At 43.7% G+C, this 20,015-nt stretch overlaps 1 protein-coding gene across 3 annotated transcripts in view; it reads left to right on the forward strand.

Moving 5' to 3' along the window:
* The window catches only part of WDTC1 (WD and tetratricopeptide repeats 1), a 53,673-nt gene that overhangs the window by 19,484 nt on the left and 14,174 nt on the right, over positions 1–20,015 (forward strand). For all 3 annotated transcript variants that reach the window (XR_013960001.1, XM_080657395.1, XM_080657394.1), the window contains exons 3-6: positions 1,458–1,541; positions 13,180–13,226; positions 13,669–13,780; positions 17,310–17,497. Coding sequence is in view for 2 of the 3 variants with exons in the window: in XM_080657395.1 (XP_080513521.1) it covers positions 1,458–1,541; positions 13,180–13,226; positions 13,669–13,780; positions 17,310–17,497 (431 nt within the window). In the remaining variant the exon portion in view is untranslated. The remainder of the gene's footprint in view (positions 1–1,457; positions 1,542–13,179; positions 13,227–13,668; positions 13,781–17,309; positions 17,498–20,015) is intronic.

Here is a 20,015-nt window from a genome sequence, read left to right on the forward strand (position 1 = left end):
AGCATTGACCTATGAACCTGGAAGTCACGGTTTGATTCCCAGTCAGGGTACATGCCCAGATTGCAGGGCTCAATCCCCAGGAGGGGGCAGTGCAGAAGGCAGCTGATCAATGATTCTCTCTCATTAATGTTTCTATCTCTTTCTTTCTCTCCCGTCCTCTCTGAAATCAATAAAAATATCTTCTATAGCCCTAACCGGTTTGGCTCAGTGGATAGAGCGTCAGCCTGTGGACTGAAGGGTCCCAGGTTCGATTCTGGTCAAGGGCATGTACCTTGGTTGCGGACACATCCCCAGTAGGGGGTGTGCAGGAGGCAGCTGATCGATGTTTCTAACTCTATATCCTTCTCCCTTCCTCTCTGTAAAAAATCAATAAAATATATTAAAAATATATATATATCTTCTATATATATATAAAAGGCCAATATGCAAAGTGTCCCCTTGGTAGTTCGACCGGAAGACCGGGAGTTTGATCAATCACTATGATGTGTGCGGCGCAGAACAAAGGAAGGCCCTGGCCGGCAGCCAGCAGCAAGGCCCCGGCCAGCAGCCGGAAGGGCCCAATCGGCCCTGATCGCTGGCCAGGCCTGCGGACCCTACCTGTGCATGAATTTCAAGCACCAGGCCTCGTGTGTGTGTGTGTGTGTGTGTGTGTGTGTGTGTGTGTGTGTGTAAAAGAACCCTAAGCTGGGGTCAGGAGCTAAATCTCACCACCACTCTAATTAGCTACCTTAGAAGACTTTAGTCATTTTACCTCTTTGTGCCTCACTTTCTGTTGTTAAATGATAATAACATCTGTCTGCCTGCAGGCTGATCTTGAGAATGAAATCCAAAAGAACATGAGAATGTTCTTTGAAAATGTCAATGCTAAAAAAATTTTTTTAATTAAAAATCTTTTAAAATATAAGGGGCATGTAGCATAAACTGTGGTCACCATTTAGAAGGATCGAGTGTATGCCTCTGTGGGAGCCATGTACTTTGTGCACGTTAGTCTCTGTTTCATATAGTATTTTCCTCTGCATCCCTGAATCTTTTTGGAATTTTGTCCATTTGTGGGGGCTTTTATGATTTCATTAGACTGGTGGCCCTCAATGGCAAGGACCGTTTCCTAGAGGCACAGAAACATAGAGTTGGAGGGACCATGCAAGTTTTTCCTTCACATATCTCACACCGTATGTGTCCTAAAGTTGATGACCGCCTACTCCATCCTAATACAGAGACATTTCCTATTTGTTCTTTCCAATTTTTTTCCTTTTGTAATCCAACAAGCGCAATTTAATACTTATATACTCTGTTCTATTCTCTAATCCCTGCCCAACTTCAGTGCAAGCTCCCACAAGCTGATTTCTTGTTATCTTTTTAACACCTGTAGTTCCCAGCACAAGTGCTGGATATAGTAGGCACATAATAAATCATGTTGAATTAAATCAATGAAGCTATGTTTTGTTTCTGTCCCCCAGGAGCGGGGTGCCCTGAGCTTTGAGCGGCACTACCATGTCACTGACTCCTTTATCAGACGGCTGGGCCTGGAAGCAGAGCTGCAGGTAAGAAATCCAGTTTGCTTCCCTAGATGCAGATGGCTGGCTCTCCTTTACCTGCAGAGAATCCTTTCAGCATTATTCAAGTCATAAACAAGTTTTTCTGTGCAGATCATACCTAAAGGTTACCTTTGCTTATCAGCAGTATATTAGGTAGGTAAATCTGAATCAAGATTTGTTATTTACATGGTCACGCAGAAATGATTTTTGGGTCATATTTTTTGCTTTGTGCTTGAAAAGATTTTTGCATTGCATGCCACTGTTTTTACTTTTGGCTTAGAACAATAATGATTCTTACCTTTATACAGGAATTTAGAGTTTCCAAAGTGTTTTCATACACACACACGCACACACACACGTGCTTTCTCAAAGAAATGCTGTGGGAAAGTAGTTAGGGAATAGGTATTCAAAAAAAGGGGTTTAGAAAGACCAAGCACCTTGTCTATTGTTATCCTGTCCAGGCCATGGATAGCCAGGCTTTCAGTCCAGAAATTCCACTTTTTCATTGTCTGAAAGATACTCCATAATGTTAGTTGCATTCCTTTTCTTCCTCAGGATCATGTTTTGAATCCAACTTGTAACTGTCCTAACCAACTTAGTATTATCTGCAGGTTTAGTAAGAATTCTCTTTGATTCCTTCAGATTAGTCTTTGTAAGTGATCATGTTGGTCCTAGAAAAATACTAGAAAGAATTTATTGAATGTTAACAGTGTTATCTCAAGGTAGTGAGATTACAGATCAGGGGTGGGGAACGTCTGGCCCTCAGGCCATATAAGGCCCACAAAATCATTGGTCTGGCCCTGCCAAGGCAGTAGGGGTGAGTTAATTAAATGTTTGACCAAATATAGCAGGCTAATTTTTTTAAAATATATTTTTATTGATTCCAGAGAGGAAGAGAGAGGGAGAGATAGAAACATCAGTGATGAGAGTGAATTATTGATTGGCTGCCTCCTGCACGCCCCCTACTGGGGATCAAGCCCACAACCCCGGAATGCACCCTTGACTGGAATAGAACCTGGGACCCTTCAGTCCCTTCATTCTGCAGGCCGATGCTCTATCCACTGAGCCAAACCAGCTAGGGCAGCAGGCTAATTTTTAAGTTGATAATTTTGTATGACCCCCATCCCTTGAATGACATTATAAATATTCAAATGGCCCTTGGCCGAAAAAAGATTCCCCACTCCTACTATCAATTATTGTGATTGCTTTCTTTTAATTATAAACTTTTATCCATTACAAAATATAACTATTAATAGTAATATGGAAAATATAAGTAAAAATTACTTTTTAGTCCTCCCTCCATAATACAATTACTATTAGTATTTCATATACTTTGTTTTATCTCCTGTATAGTTTTATATAATTGTAATCCTACTTTACATTGAATTTTTTAAAAATATATTTTTATTGATTTTTAGGGAGAGGGGGAGAGAAAGAGAAACATCAATGTGAGAATACAGTATCAATCAGCTGCCTCTTGCACTCACCCCATCAGGGATGGAGCCCATGATCCAGGCATGTGCCCTGCCTGGGAATCGAACCAGCAACTTTTTGGTGTGTGGGATGATGCCCAGCCAACTGAGCCACACCAGCTAGGTCTGCACTAAACTTTTTTTAAGTTAACATATAGTAATTCTTTTCTCCATGTTACCAAGTAGTTTTCATAACTTTTACTTAATATTTTTTCTGATTATAGAAGTAATAAACATCATAGAAGAAAATATGGAATAGACAGAAAAATGTAGAGAAGAAAAAAATCACTTTAATTCCATCGTGTAGAGATAAACTTTGTTAATGTTTGGTGTACTGTCTTTGTTATGAAGCAGAATACTTGTTAAGAGATGGACATTGGAGCTTCATCCATTTATTTTCAAGACCTATCTTCTCCACAGCTATATAGCATTGTGCAAGTTACCCCTAGTTTCCTGATGGGTAAAACAGAATTATTGTGATGATTAAATTAGAAGGTTAGTGTGAAGCACTTAACACAGTGCCTGGATCTTGGCATGCTAATTCAATAAAATAATAATTATGATTCTTTTTTTTTTTTTTTAAATATACTTTATTGATATCTTACAGAGAGGAAGGGAGAGGGATAGAGAGCTAGAAACATCGATCAGCTGCCTCCTGCACACCTCCCACTGGGGATGTGCCCGCAACCCAGGTACATGCCCTTGACCGGAATCGAACCCGGGACCCTTGAGTCCGCAGGCTGACGCTCTATCCACTGAGCCAAACCGGTTTCGGCAATAATTATGATTCTTAAATCTTCCTGTTTTTTCCATGCTTTTATGTAACTTTTTTCCTACAAATGGATCTTGTATCATTTACACAGCTTGATATAAACCCTTTTATTCTTTCACTAGAGGCCCGGTGCACGAAATTCATGCACGGGGTGGGGGGTGTCCCTGCACCCTCCAATATGGGACCCCTCGAGGGATGTCCGGCTGCCCGTTTAGGCCTGATCCCAGTAGGATCGGGCCTAAACGGGCAGCCGGACATCCCTCTCACAATCCAGGACTGCTGGCTCCCAACCGCTTGCCTGCCTGCCTTCCTGATTGCCCCTAACCGTTTCTGCCTTCCAGCCTGATCACTCCCTAACCACTCCCCTGCCAGCTTGATTGATGCCTAACTGCTCCCCTGCCAGCCTGGTTGCCCCTAACTGCCCTCCCCTGCAGGCCTGGTCACCCCTAACTGCCCTCCCCTGCAGACCTGGTCCCCCCCCAACTGCTCTCCCCTGCAGGCCTGGGTCCCCCCCCAACTGCCCTTCCCTGCAGGCCCGGTCGCCCCTAACTTCCCTCCTCTGCTGGCCTGGTCACCCCTAACTGTCCTCCCCTGCAGGCTTGATCGCCCCCAGCTGCCCTTCCTTGCAGGCCTGGTCCCTCCCAACTGCCCTCCCCTGCTGGCCTGATCGCTCACAACTGCCCTCCCCTGCTGGCCTGATCCCTCCCAACTGCCCTACCCTGCTGGCCATCTTGTGGCAGCCATCTTGTGTCCACATGGGGGCAGCCATCTTTGACCACATGGGGGCAGCCATCTTGTGTGTTGGAGTGATGGTCAATTTGCATACTACTCTTTTATTAGATAGGATATTACTGTTTTCCCATATCTCTAAAAATTATTTGAAAACATGATTTTTGATGTATTTTATTATTTATCCTTTTTTGAAAAAAGTTTCCATGTTTCCTTTAGAACAGAGCTCAGAGTACATTCCTGTAGTGCAGTTGGAGGTGGGGCATTACCTTCAAGGGGACATTTGGCAATGCCCAGAAACAGTTTTGGTTATCAAAACTAGAAGGGTACTGCTGGCATACAGTAGGTAGAAGTTCAGGATGCTGTAAACATCCTACAATATACAGGACAACAAAGAAAGTGCCACAAAGAATTATGCAGCCCCACCCAGCCAGGCCGGTGTTTGGGGCATGCAGGAGACAGCTGGTCAATAATTCTCATCATTGATGTTTCTCTCTCTCTCTCTCCCTCTCCCTTCCTCTCTGAAATAAATAAAAACAAATTTTTTTAAAAAAAGAATTATACAGCCCCAAATGCCAATAATGTTGAGGTTGAGAAACCTGTGATGGTTGATGCTGAATTGACAGTGACCCCCTAGCTGGCTTGGCTTCTCCTTTTAGCTGTGCCTCTGTCCAACCCATATTATCTTTACCATCTCTTCCTGGTTTGATAACTTTGTCCAGAATAGACTTGGAAACTTCTGTGACTAAAAAACAGGATCCCATCTATTGTTTTCCAAGGTCTGCAACTCAAAAACAATTATGTTAAGGTGAACTGTTTCAATTTGCACTTGCCTAAAGGCCACCTTGCCCAGGACTTGTAGTAGAAGCACATAGTATGAAGGAATGTACACAGGTTTAGATATTAAAAAGACCCAGTTTAAATCCCAACTTTGCCTCTTATGAGACTTAGAGAATTGAGAAAAGATGGAAAGAAGAAGACTGAGAGAAGAAATAAGTTAGAGAATCAGGGGTTGTAAGTTTGGAAGCCAGTTGGATAGCTTTGTGGAGATATAGGGTAGGCAGTACTAATTGGGAGATAGCTCTGGATTGTAGGGAGAAATCTGGAGACTTCATTTGTCCATGGAGCATTAGAGAATAGGGTCCAAGGCCTAGCTCTCAGGCACTCCAGCTTTCAGAAGTTAATTACAAGCTAAGGAGATAAAAAAAGGTAACTAGAAAGAGTATGTAATCAGTGAGGTAGAAAGGGAAGAAAAGCCAAAACCGGTTTGGCTCAGTGGATAGAGCGTCAGACTGCGGACTGAAAGGTCCCAGGTTCGATTCTGGTCAAGGGCATGTACCTTGGTTGCGGGCACGTCCCCAGTAGGAGGTGTGCAGGAGGTAGCTGATCGATGTTTCTCTCTCATCGATGTTTCTAACTCTCTATCCCTCTCCCTTCCTCTCTGTAAAAAATCAATAAAATATATTAAAAAAAAAAAAAGGGGAAGAAAACATGGAGAGTGTAAGGCCAAGTAATGAAAGTATTTCAAGAAAGGAGTGTGCAGTTGTACTCAGTGCTTCTGAAGTTTGAGTAAGATGGGGATAAAACAATGACTGTGGTCTTGACTAGAGCAGGTTTGTTTTTTTTATATTTTTATTGATTTCAGAGAGGAGAGAGGGTAGAGAGAGAGAAAGAAACATCAATGATAAGAGAGAATCATTGATCAGCTGCCTCCTGCATGCCCCCTACTGGGGATCAAGCTTGCAACCTGGGCATGTGGCCTTACTGGAAATCGAACCTTGACCTCCTGGTTCACAGGTCAGCGCTCAACCACTGAGCCATGCTGGCCAGGCTAGAGCAGTTTTATTGGAGTGGTGGGAATAGATGCTAGATTGGAGGGTTGAGGAGTGAATTGGAAGTGAACAAACAGCAACAAGTGTAGACAACTATCTTTTTTTTCTTTTTCTTATTTTAGAGAGTAATGGAAATTTGTTTTTGTTTATTTATGACAAACTTTTTCCCTAGATAAAAGGAATAATCCTATCTAATAAAAGAGCAATATGCAAATTGACCGTACCTCTGCTACACCCACAAGCCATGCCCACCAGCCAATCAGGAGCGAGTATGCAAATTAACCCAACCAAGATGGCTGCGGCCACAGAGAGAGCAGGAGGCTTGGGTTGCCCCCGGCAATGGAGGAAGTCAAGCTTTCCGCCTGCCCTGGTGGGCCCAGGCCTCCGCTCAAGGCTACAAAGTGTCAATTATAGAAGATAAATAAATCCCAGATACCAGGGCCTCCGCTTGGGTTGCTGGGAGGGCGTGGCCGGCCTGCAAACCACCAAAGGCCCCTTGCCCAGGCTGCCCCATGCCCCAAGGGAACCCCCACCCTGATCCAGGACACCCTTCAGGGCAAACCAGCTGGCCCCCACCAGTGCCACAGGTCTCTATGCTATCTAATAAAAGAGTAATATGCAAATTGACCATCACACTCCAACATACAAGATGGCTGCCCCCATGTGGACACAAGATGGCTGCCACAAGATGGTTGGGAGGGACCAGGTCTGCAAGGGAGGGCAGTTGTGGGCGATCAGGCCAGCAGGGGAGGGCAGTTGGGAGGGACCAGGCCTGCAAGGGAGGGCAGTTGGGGGCAATCAAGCCTGCAGGGGAGGGCAGTTAGGGGTGACCAGGCCGGCAGAGGAGGACAGATGGGGGCGACCGGGCCTGCAGGGAAGGGCAGTTGGGGGGGACCCAGGCCTACAGGGCAGAGCAGTTGGGAGGGGGGAACCCAGGTCTGCAGGGGAGGGCAGTTAGGGGTGACCAGGCCTGCAGTGGAGGGCAGTTAGGGGTGAGCAGGCCTGCAGGGGAGGGCAGTTAGGGGTGACCAGGCCTGCAGGGGAGGGAAGTTAGGGGCAAACAGGCTGGCAGGGGAGTGGTTAGGGGGTGATAAGGCTGGCAGGCAGAAGTGGTTAGGGGCAATCAGGAAGGCAGGCAGGCGAGCAGTTGGGAGCCAGCAGCCCTGGATTGTGAGAGGGATGTCCGACTGCCCAGGTAGGATTGGGCCTAAACGGGTAGTCGGACACCCTCAAGGGGTCCCAGATTGGAGAGGGTGCAGGCTGGGCTGAGAGACATACCTTCCCGCCCCCCTCACCCCCACCCATGCACGAATTTCGTGCACCGGGCCTCTAGTAGAATATAAGCAGTAAAAAGAGTAATCTTTAAAAGTTACATTTTCTTGCCCCTCTACATCTACTTTTTACCTTTCTTCAGCTCACTGCCTGGACAGCTGACTTGCACAGGAATATTAATGTTTCCTCTTGTCCTCTGTCTTTTGGTTTGCTTTAACCAATGGGGAGTCATTTCAGGAGATTGGAGGAAGAAAGACATCTTCTTTATCCCCTTGCTTCCGCCCTTCAAAGTCATTTTGTTTTGTTTTTGTTTTGTTTCTCCTCCCTCCCCTCAGCTTTATTGAGTTATATAGACAACTTTGAACAACTTTGTTTACAAAAGGAAGCAGAGAAATGGGGCAGTAGGTGAAGGGGTCAATGGGATCCCCTAAAGAAAGGATTTGTAAGAATGGGAAGAAATGCTAAAGCATATTTGTATGTTGATGAGAGGAAGGGATTGCTGATAAAAGAGAAGGACAGAATAACTGAAGGACCAAAGTCCTGGGGAAGGCTGATGGGTATGGGATTCAGAATTTAAGTAGGGGGGCTTGGCCTTTTTTTTCCCCCAATATATTTTTATTGATTTCAGAGAGGAAGGGAGAGGGAGAGAGAAAGAGAAACAGCAATGATGACAGAATCATCAATGACTGTCCCTTGCATGCTTCCCACTGGGGATCAAGCCTGCAATCCAGGCATGTGCCCCGACCAGGAATCGAGCTGTGACCTCCTGGTTCATAGGTCAACGATCAACCATGGAGCAACACTGGCCGGGCTTAACTTTGTGCTAAAAGTAAAAACTCTACAAAAAGGTCCAGAGCAGGATTACTCATACCCTTTCTATACCCTTCATCATATACCTTCCACCCCCTAGTGGTAACCAACTTCATTAGTTTCCACTTATCCATTCTGTGCTTGTGTTTGTGTTTGCAAAAATATGCAGATACACATATATAAATTCTTATTTTCAATTTTGTTACACCAAAATTGACAAAAATTATATTAAAATAGCCTTTAAACATATGGAAAAGATATTCAATTTCATTCACAAGAGAAATGTAACTTAAAACTATGTTGAGATGCCATTTTTCATCTGTCAGAATGGTGAAATATTCAAAAGCTTAACCACACAGTGTGTAGAGAGTTGTGGAGAAACAGGCACTCTCATGCATTGCTACTGGAAAGGCAAAATGATGCAACTCTCATGGACGGAAACTTGGCAATATCTAACAAGACCACATAAACATTTACTCTTTGGCCAACACTGCCTCTTCTGGGTTTTTACCCTGAAGGTACACATCTCCATCAGTAATAAAATACATGTGCACAAGGTTATTCATTATGGTATTGCTATAATTGCAAACTATTAGAAACAACTCTTAAGAATCCATACATGGTAAATTCGTTGAATAAATCTTGGTTCATCTACATAATAAAGTGCTATGCAGCAATGAAAAAGAATTCTAATTGATATGAGTGAGTTCCAAGATATATTAGTAAGTAAAAAAAAAGAGTATATACGTATATCTATCATGCCTCAATGATTCTGTATCCTCAACAAGTCCTCCAAGTCCAGTCAATCCCTCTCTTCTCTCCTTACAAGCTACTTCATGTCTTTACTTCCTTCCCTATCTCCTAAGAATCAATGACTCATTACTACAATCATTCTCTTGCAACATTAATCTGACGAAACCCCAACCACAGATGATCTTTTAGCTTTCTTATATCTTTAACTTTCCCTTTCTCTATTGATTCCCCTTGGGATTAAATATGCTCAAGCTTCTCTAATATAAGGAAGTCTTTCTTTGATGCCACAGCCACATCTAGCTATAGCCTTCTGTTTCTCTTCCCCTTCATAGCCAGACTGAAAGAGTAGTCTATACTCAGTATTTTTACATCCTCACTTCCCAGTACTGTCATGTGCTGCTTAACGACAGGGATACATTCTGAGAAATGCACTGTTAGGTGATTTTGTCATTGTGCAACATCTTGAGTGTGCTTACACAAACCTAGATGGTACAGCTTACTACACACCTAGGCTATCTGGTATATAATATATGTGGCTCATCATTGACTGAAAATATCGAATGTGGCACATGATGAATTTCTCAACCTACTTCTGTTTATCTAACCACACACAACAAAAGTGGCTCTTGCCAGGGTTACCACTGTAGCTTTCTTGCCCTAAATCAATGGACACTTCTTAGTCCTTATCTAGCTTGATCCGACAGTATTTGGTAGTACTGGACACTTCCTCAACAAAACTTTCGTCGTCTGGGTTCTGAGGCATCACCCTCTGTTTTCCTTCCTACTCCTCTAGTGTCTTTCTTGATGCCCTTTCATACTCCTTGTCCATCAGGCCCTTATGTTGGTCTTCTTTGTGGCTCTATCCTAGAGGCTTTGTTCCCACTCTGGTGTGAGGAAAGGAATCTTACTTTACAAATGAAGAGAATAAAACTGAGCATTTCCAAGGTCACATGAATGGTAAAAGATTAATATTTATATCAGGCCTGTCTGGCTCCATAGTTCATATTCTTTTGACTCCAACCATGTGTCTACTCCAGCCGTGGGCAAACTACGGCCCACGGGCCGGATCCGGCTGTTCTATCCGGTTCTCTTGCTCTCCCCTCCGCTCCTTTACTTTGAATTTATATTAGTTCACACAAACACTCCATCCATCCTTTTGTTCCGGCCCTCCGGTCCAGTTTAAGAACCCATTGTGGCCCTCGAGTCAAAAAGTTTGCCCACCCCTGGTCTACTCTTTTAAAGGACTTAACAAATACTTCTTGGCTTGGTGGATTTATTCTCTTGTCTTGTTTTCTTAATATTTTCTTTAAACAAGTTGCAAACATTATATATATCACCTTCACAATCTGGCTTGATTGCTTTTGTTTTAATATAATTTGAATGTAAATTCTCTAGAAACAAGTCATATCAAACCATGGTAATGGGATATACTTTAGATACAGTGGTCAGAGAAAGCCACTCCGATGAAGTGATGTTTGAAATGAAATTTGAATATTGAGAAGGAGCAAGTAACAAAGATCAGAAGGAAAAGCATGGCCCTAGCCGGTTTTGCTCAGTGGATAGAGCATAGGCCCATGGAGTGAAGGGTCCCGTATTCGATTCTCATCAAGGGCACGGACCTCAGTTGCAGGCTTGATCTCAACCCTGGTGTGTGGGCAGCAACCAATCTATGTGTATCTCTCATATCAATGTTTCTCTCTCTTTGTCTCTCCCCCTCCCTCCTACTCTCTCTTAAAATCAATGGAAAAATACCCTCGGTGAGTTTCATCTGTGTTGCACATATCTAGTTTGTTCCTTTTTATTGATGAGTAGTGATACACTGTATGGATGTACTACATCTTGTTTATACATTCTCCAGTTGATGACCATTTGGGCTATTTCTAGTTTGGGGCTCTTAAAAATAAATCGTCTATGGATATTCTTAAACCAGTTTTTGTATGGATAAATGTTTTCATTTTTTCTCAAGTAAATGCCTACAAATGGCATTACTGGGTCATAGGGTAGATACAAGCTTAACTTTATCTGAAACTACCAAACAGTTCTCTAAGGTGATGATAGAAATGAGTTGTTCAAGGGTCAGCTGGGAAGATGTGGCCCCCAAGTACAAGTAATTTACAGCCTGGTGAAAAAAAATGAGAGGGCTCAAGACAGAAATGATTCTGACCTAGAAAGCATGACCAAAGCTATGGGTAGGGTTGCAACCAAGTGCCACAGGAAAGTGAGAGGCCTCAGGTCAGCAAGTGCTCTGACAAGTGTGGACTGAGTAAACGTGTCTGCAATGTTTGTAAGTGCAGAACCTGGAAAGAAGTGAGGCTCAACCCAGATGAGAATCTGTATAGAGCAAAAGGTAAAAGGAAAGGAGAAGGCAGAGGAAAGGCCTTTTCTGACTGATAGGCGTTGAATTTGATTTGTTCATATCTCTTCATTCTTCCCGTTAGTCCCACTGACTCATTTGTTCATTTATTCAACGGATATGTGCCAAGGACTTTAACTGGCCTTGGAAATGCAATGAACACAATACACAGAGCCTGCTTCTCAGGGCTCAGTCTGGTGAAGCAAACAACCATGTCAACACAGAGCCATAATACAGTGTGACAGTAGGAGCCCACAGGAAGGGTATGCCTCCCTCCCAAATTCACAAGACAGGAAAGGCATCTTGAAGGAAGTACCTATAAAGTGAAATCTGAAGAATGAGTTGGAGTTTATTAGTTAGGATGCTGTGGACCACAAGTAACAACCCAACTCAAATGGCTTTAAACCATTATGAATTGATTGGCTTACTTAAGTGGAAGTCCAGGAGTAGAGTATGCATCTGGCTCCATTTTTCTATGATTCCCTGGGCTGGGCTTTCCTCCTTCAGTTTCACTCTGGCTGGCTTTCCTTGTGGTGGCAATTCCAGGTGTCACATCAGTACTCCCATCATCGAGAGGAAGAAGGCATCTCTTTCATAGACTCACTCCTGAGAATGAGAAAACTCCTTTCCCAGAAGCTCCCAGCAACTGTCCCCCTTGCATCTGATTGCAGTCACAGGGTCATTTCTGAGCCAATTCCTATGCCCAAGTGAATGCCACCTCCAATTTGGCTTAGGCGTAAGTTTCTGAACCTATCACTGGAAAGAACAATGGATTTACCCTTCCCGAAACACATGGTCTAACTTGGACAGGGAGATGATTAGATGAAAATCTAGGTACTATTAGGAATGAAGGAGGATGAGGGAACAGAAAGAACAGTATGTAGGAATGCCTAGCGATTTGTTTTATCCTTCTCCCATGTAAGACTTGTTTCTGCCGCTTCATACCTTCCGCTTTTCATGGATTCTGTTTCCTTGTAATTCTAGCTTTGCCATGATTTCTCTCTGTGCATGCTTTCAACTTCAGCATCTATTAACTGCCTCACTCTCAGTGTTTCTTAATTCAAATCTCCAAGCTCAAGAAACTAGCCCAATGTACCTTACTATACCAGGCCCCCCCAACTGGAAGTAAACTCAGAAGAGCAGGGACTGTGATTTGTATACTGATATACCCCCAGCATCTGAACAGTACCTGGTATGCAGTGAGTGCTCAATAAATTAAATATATGCCAAATGAATGAAAGATCATCCTTGGGTCAGATGCTTCTCTGGGCAAATTGTCTGTGGTCGAGGGCTATCCCTCGAAGGGACTGTTGACATGTTCCTTCTAGTGGTAGGAGCAGAAATTCGTTTGGATCTCACTTCTGTTATTGTTATCTGAACTTCAGTTTAATTTTCTGCAAAATGGGACCAATGAAACCTGCCCTTTATGACTCAGGGGTATTCAGTGTCAACTAAAATCATGACAATGAAAGTACTTTATATATTGTAAGATGCCAGGCAGTGTAATTCAATTCTGGTCACTCACACACACCTGGAAAACATTGATGATGGAAAGATTAGTTTACCTGTTCAGTTCTACTTTTTGGTGTTGAGTTCCCCAGGAGAACCTCTAACTGGCTCTCTTCTTATCCCTTTCTATTTGCTTACCCAGGGTCACTCAGGATGTGTCAACTGTCTGGAGTGGAATGAGAAAGGAGAGTAAGTATGAGCTAGAGCACAGAGTGGGGAAGGGGGGTGCTAAAGAAAGGGAGTGGGGCAGCTGGGAGATCCTCTCCCTAGGTCTAAGGAAAAGAATGGACCCAGGTGAAAAGAGACTGCTGCTCTCTGCTACGTAGTTTAGTTTAGTCCATCGCTATCAATACACAGGTAAACAATGAAGCCCAGATAAGATGGAAGGTTGGATGGCCATCCAAACAGTTTTTTTTTTAATAAGCCAATACAAAGTTTAAGGAATAATGGCAAATTCTCAGGACAAATAGAAGAGAATCAACCAATGTTTACAAAGATAGCTTTAAAATCTGTGACATATATTATTATTTAAGTTCTTTGTGGCCTAACACCTTATCACCTGGGAATGTGGGATAGGGGAAAATTGCCCACAAACTTGAGGAGAGATCAGAACCCCTCACTTTGCTTGCAGCTTGCTGGCTTCTGGTTCCGATGACCAGCACACGATTGTATGGGACCCGCTGCACCACAAGAAGCTGCTCTCCATGCACACGGGACACACTGCAAATATCTTCTCTGTCAAGGTGAGCAGGATATGCCACAGAGCAAGTGAACAAGGTGACTGAGCTATGCACATGGTTGTGTTTGCATGTGTGTTTCCCAGGTACCCCTTGGGGTCACATATACCTTTGATCTGAGCATCTGATGGTGATTCCTGAAACCCCATCTCTTTTCCATATTCTGCTTCCTCTCTTGGAGCCAAGAGACCAGCTCTAAATGAATTTATATTTACGTGAGTGCTGATGGTGGGAGATACGGTTCTGAACATGAATTTAGATAGCAGGAAGACCTGTGTGACTCCCTTATCTGCCTTTTGGAAGCTATGTGGAGTAGGCAAATCACCTGACCTCTCTGAGCCTGTTTGCTCATCTGTAAAAAGGTAGTAGCTAAGGAAAAATCCCTCAGATTCATGAATAAATGAGTGAATAAATAGTTTAATTTTAATAAATAATTGATGTTACCTGGCACAGGTGCTTTTAACTGTTCCAGCTTTCATAGGAAATGGGTCTGTGGGCTTTGTGATGGAGAGGAGAGGTGGGAAAGGGCCTTACAAGTGCCCTCAGACCTCTGGAGACCTATTATGTGGAAGTGGCATGAACCTTGTCCCTTTTGGTCCTAGATAACAGACCTAGGACAACAGCTATAAGTCCACAGAAGCAAAGGCATGCCTGATGAAGGAAAGAATTGTCTAATGCTTAGAGAAATTTGAAAAAGGTAGAATGGGCCCTGAGGATGTAGCTAATGTACTAGCACTGAGGTATTCTGCTTGCTGGGAACTTTATCTGCCAGGTTTAATGTTGGAGGAAAGACCTTTAAGAACCTTTCCAGCTCTGAAATTCTGTCATGGGTGTATGTGAGAGTGAGGCTGTCCTTTCCTAGTTAATATCAAGAAGAATTACAACATACCTGAAGAAGGCAAATTCAAGAGCGCAAAACCTACTTATTTCCCTAAACCCTGCCTCTTTTCCAAGCTGTGATTCTCCTCTCTGGCCCAGGGACAAATCCTAGATAAATTTCTGCTATTTTAGAGACAGAACAATGCTGATTCACCTCTTTCATGGCAAACAGAGACTGCTTTCTGCCCCTGAAAAGTTTTAGGACCACTTTGAGTCTGTGAGGTCAGACCTGGGGAAAGGACCTAAGTTTTGCATCATAGAGCACAAAATGTTAAGTTCAGAGACCAGAATTTGACAATGGCCTTGATACTCACTAATAGTATGACTCTGAGCAAGGCAGTTATATTCACAGACCTTCAGCCTCCTCTTCTGTTAAAAAAAAAAGTGTGGAAAAGGATTCTTCTCTCTTTTGTTAGTAAAACACTAGATATACTTACAGGAGTGGGCAAAAGTGATTTTATAGTTGTTCGTATGGAAACAGTACAATAATTAATAAATAATAATACAAGAATAAACTTCGTATACTCACAACTGTAAACCTATTTTTGCCCACCCCTGTATTTAACTCAAGACTTCCCCCTGGTGGCTGCTGCAGTGACAAGTGTGGCAGCGGTCACAAGTTCTTCCCAAGGGTTCTGTTATTTCTTTTGTGCATGGAGTATGTGCTGTCTCGACAGGATTAAAGACTACTAGTTGTCCTCTAGCTGGTTTGGCTCAGTGGATAGAGCATCGGCTTGCGGACTGAAGGGTTCCAGGTTTGATTCCAGTCAAGGGCACATGCCTAGGTTTTGGGCTCAATCCCCAGCTGGGGATGTGCCAGAGGCAGCCGATCAGTGCTTCTCTCTCATCGTTGATGTTTCTATCTCTTTCTCTCCTGTCCTCTCTGAGATCAATAAAAATATATATTTTTAAAAACTACTAGTCCCTAAAAATAATTAAATTCCATCTATTTCATCTAGCTCTTATCCTAGTGAGTCATTAGAGTAGTATGTGTGGGAAAAGAGAATTGTTGCTTTTGCATGAACATTTAAGTCAAGTGGGTTTAGTTGTTTAAATGCAGAGTGTTGCGCCCACCCCCCCCCCCACACCTTTCGAGAAACTTCAATTCAGAAAAAAAGATAATCCAATCTTTTGAACTCAAGAAAGAAAAGAACTCAACACCACATCCAAATGTTTCTTTCCTCAACACCGTTGATAGAACAGCATACTTTAAAAAAATTATTATTCAGACCTGGCCAGTGTGGCTCAATTGGTTAGAGTGTCGTCCCATACACCGAAAGGTCTCAAGGTTCAATTCCAGGTCAGGGCACATACCTAGGTTGTGGGTTTAATCCCTAGTCAGGGCGCACATGGGAGGCAACCGACCCATATTTCTCTTTCATGTTGATGTTTCTCTCTCTCTCCCCCCCTCCAAAATCAATAAGTATATCTTCAGGTGAGGATTGTTTTAGAAATTACTGTTATACAAATTATGTAGCTATTTTGTTCTTATCATTATGTCTAGTATTGTTTTCAAGCTCATCAGAATGGTGGGGGTTCTCTTTTTCTCTCTCTCTCTCTTTTTTTAAGAGAGCAGAAGGGGGAGAGAGAAACATCAATCAGTTGCCACCCTATCAGGGATCAAAGCCACAACCTGGGTATGTGCCCTGACCAGGAATTGAACCCACTACCTTTTGGTGTACGGGATGATGCTCCAACCACCCGAGCCACACTGGCCAGGGCCCACACTGAGATGTATCCTCCTGGTGCTCAGCCTGGTATTTGAGCCGTTTCCAGCATTTGTCATTATAATGAGTTCCGTTCTGAGCATTTCTGCGTAGGTCTCTTTTTCCTTTTGGAGTCATTTCTCAGAACTAGAAATTTTGGAACAAAAGATAGAAATAGTTTTTATCTTCGCTACCTATTGCCAGATTGTTCTCCAGAAATACTAGAACCAATTTTAAACACGCACTTCCTTAAAACACTGAAAGTCCTTTTCATTTTAAGACTAATTTGTTACTTAACCCCCAGGCTATTCAATAGCTGTCATGAGGCTGTATGGCGTATGGGAGTCAGACAGTTTTTAATGGGGTTATTTTATCTTAACTATCAATAAGATAAAGTACCTGCCCTGTTGTCTAGCACCGTGGTCGGCAAACTGCGGCTCGCGAGCCACATGCGGCTCTTCGGCCCCTTGAATGTGGCTCTTCCACAAAATACCACGGCCTGGGCGAGTCTATTTTGAAGAAGTGGCGTTAGAAGAAGTTTAAGTTTAAAAAATTGGGCTCTCAAAAGAAATTTCAGTCATTGTACTGTTGATATTTGGCTCTGTTGACAAATGAGTTTGCCGACCACTGGTCTAGCACATGGTGGTAACAGCTATGATTATCATGGACTCAGCTCTTACCTGTGGAAGAATCAGGAAAATGTTTCCTTAGGTAGTCTAGTCAGGACTAGGACGACTCTGGCAAAGTAAAGGTGCAGCCCCGATTTTGACCTTTAGGCCTGAGGACTGATGTTCGAGGTCCAAAGTTTTCCTGGTGGGTTGTCTTGGATGGGCTCATTTTCTTACCTGATACGGAAAGACAAAGAGGGCACTAACATGCAGGCCAGTCTCCTCCTATGGCCAGCCCGACCTCCACCACCTGCAATCTCTTCTTCAATCTCTCCGGAGCAGTTCCTGCCTCACGCTGGGGACCGCATCTTGATCACGGGGGCAGCCGACTCCAAGGTGCATGTCCACGACCTGACAGTAAAGGAGACGATCCACATGTTTGGAGACCACACAAACCGGGTGAAGCGCATCGCCACGGCACCCATGTGGCCCAACACATTCTGGAGTGCTGCTGAGGATGGGCTGATCCGGTAAGGGCCTGAGGCGTTGATGGGGCCTGTGCCGCTCTCTGCCTCTTGGCTCCTCCCTCCCTCCTGTCCATACCACTTCCTTCCACCAGCCTGACTCCTTCCCTCCAGCAGAGTTCCAGCCTCATTAGTCTGCCCAGAGCTGTCTGTGGACAAACTCAGCTGGGAACATTTGCTTCCCCTACTCTCACCTTCCCACTCTCTTCCCTCTCCTGCACTATATCCGGGCCTGCCGGCCTCCCACCACCTCAGATGCAGTGTCTGCCTCCTCTGGGCTTTCACACTGCCGTTCCCTCTAGCTGGTTCTCTCTGTACTCAGCTCTTTCCGTGTCTGACTCTTTCTTACCCTAAGGAGATCTGCTTAAGAGTCACCTTCTCAGAAGCACCTTCTCTGACCACCCTAAAGTTAGACCCCTCCCCCATTATTCTTTGTCTCAGCGCCCTATTGTTGCCTCTGTTACTCTAGGCATCATCTGTAGTTATTTTATTTACTTGTTGGTTTACCTTTTTTTGTCTGTGTCCCTCACTGAATGGTAAACTCTCAGAGCAGCTCCATGTCTGTCTTGTCTTGGGTTGTGTTCCTAGAGCCCAGCACAGTGCCTGGCACATAGACACATTTGATACATTTCTCTTGAATAGTTGCTCAGTGGGCATTTGCCTGTAAGGGGGAGAGTCATCCAGAAATGACAAAGTGGACTGTCCCCTTTACCAGAGGCCAGTATTGTCACACCTTTGCCTCTACTTCCCTTCATCCTAAATTGGTCTCATTGTCCTTCTTTAACTCCTCTCTTCAGATATGACCTTAGAACTTTTTCCTTATCTCCCCAACCTGCCTTAACTGCCTCCCTTAAAACTCTGTAGGACCTTGTGCCTTCTCCCCTGTTACAAAGAAGAGGTAGCTAAATCGTGTATAAACTGTAACACACAAATTAGAAGCAGGGCACTGAAGTCACACAGACCTAGGGTCAAGTCCTGCCTCTGTCACTCAGTGTTTGACTGGGGCAAGTCACTTCACCACTGAACCTCAGTTTCCTCATCTATAAAATGGGAATCATCATAATATCTCCCTTGTTGGCCTGAGCATTGAAATTGAGATAGTGCCAGTAAAACCTTAGCATAGTTTAGTAAGTCTTCACTTAATGTCATTTATAGGTTCTGTGACTTTAAGTGAAATGACATATAAGGAAACCAATTTTACCATAGCCTCATTGATATAAACAAGAGTTAAGTTCCCAAGAATCTTATCAACATATAATGAAACAACATTGAAGGACAAAAAAACAAAACAAAACGATATTTGAGGACCTGCTGTACTTAAGACAGAAAGCACTTGTTTAATAGTGAATACAATTCTACATTGCACTTGCTGACCTTGACTGACCAGGCTGTGTCAGAACAGCAGGTAGAAGCTGAGCATCAAGGATCTTGTGTAGGAGAGCCTCAGCACTTCGGCGTAGGCACAGTCAGGGAAGGTGTCCTAGTTAGAAGGTAAACATAAACTGGCCTTCCAGAATAGAAGGGATTTGGATGGGCAAGGTAAAGCAGAGTGGTTCCCATCTTGAGCAGAGTGTGGCAGGGGTAAACGTGGCATGTACAGGATAGAGAGTACGGTAGTGTAATTGACCCATGTTTAGAAAACCGAGGAACAAGATTGGAGAGGGATGTGAAATCAGATCTTGAAAAGTTTGGAAAAAGCAAACTAGCCGAAACCGGTTTGGCTCAGTGGATAGAGCGTTGGCCTGCGGACTGAAAGGTCCCAGGTTCGATTCCGGTCAAGGGCACGTACCTTGGTTGCGGGCACGTCCCCAGTGGGGGGTGTGCAGGAGGCAGCTGATCGATGTTTCTCTCTCATCGATGTTTCTAGCTCTCTATCCCTCTCCTCTCTCTTCCTCTCTGTAAAAAATTAATAAAATATATTTAAAAAAAAAAAAAAGCAAACTAAAAGTACATCCATGCTGAAAATATTGAGGAATCACTGCAGTTTTGAGTGGAGAGTTAGCTTAGAAAGATAAGGCAAACAGTGACGAGGTCATTGCACGTGCCTGGGTAGTAGCAGCAAAACAGCTCCCCAGGTTGCAATGATGGGTGTGTGTTGCTGCCAGGTGGATGTTTGGCATGACCTTTGCCACCTACCTGGATGAGACTCTTGGGCTTCTGTTGGCACTTGGCGTTTCTAGGTAGCTCTTAGATGATCTCCAGATTCTCTTTTTTGTCACCTCCATACTTCTTTTGTTTCCTACGAGATTTAGTACAACAAGAATTAGAATTAAGGAGAGAGCAGTCTTAGGAAGCTATCCCAGCTCTACATTTACTAGCAGTGCTGTCCCAGGCAGGTTATTTAACTGCTTTGAACCTCAGTGTTCTAATGGTACCAAGGGATGGTGTGAGGATTTAATTAGGTAATGCATGTGCAACACCTAGGGACAATACTGGACACAAAGCAATTTCTCACTAAGTGTTAGTAATCAGTAGTAATAGTATTTAGCAATAATACTGACATGTTTTTGGGTTTTTTTTTTTT

Source organism: Plecotus auritus (genome assembly GCF_963455305.1).
Source record: "Plecotus auritus genome assembly, chromosome: 2".
In the NCBI taxonomy this organism is placed as follows: domain Eukaryota; kingdom Metazoa; phylum Chordata; class Mammalia; order Chiroptera; family Vespertilionidae; genus Plecotus; species Plecotus auritus.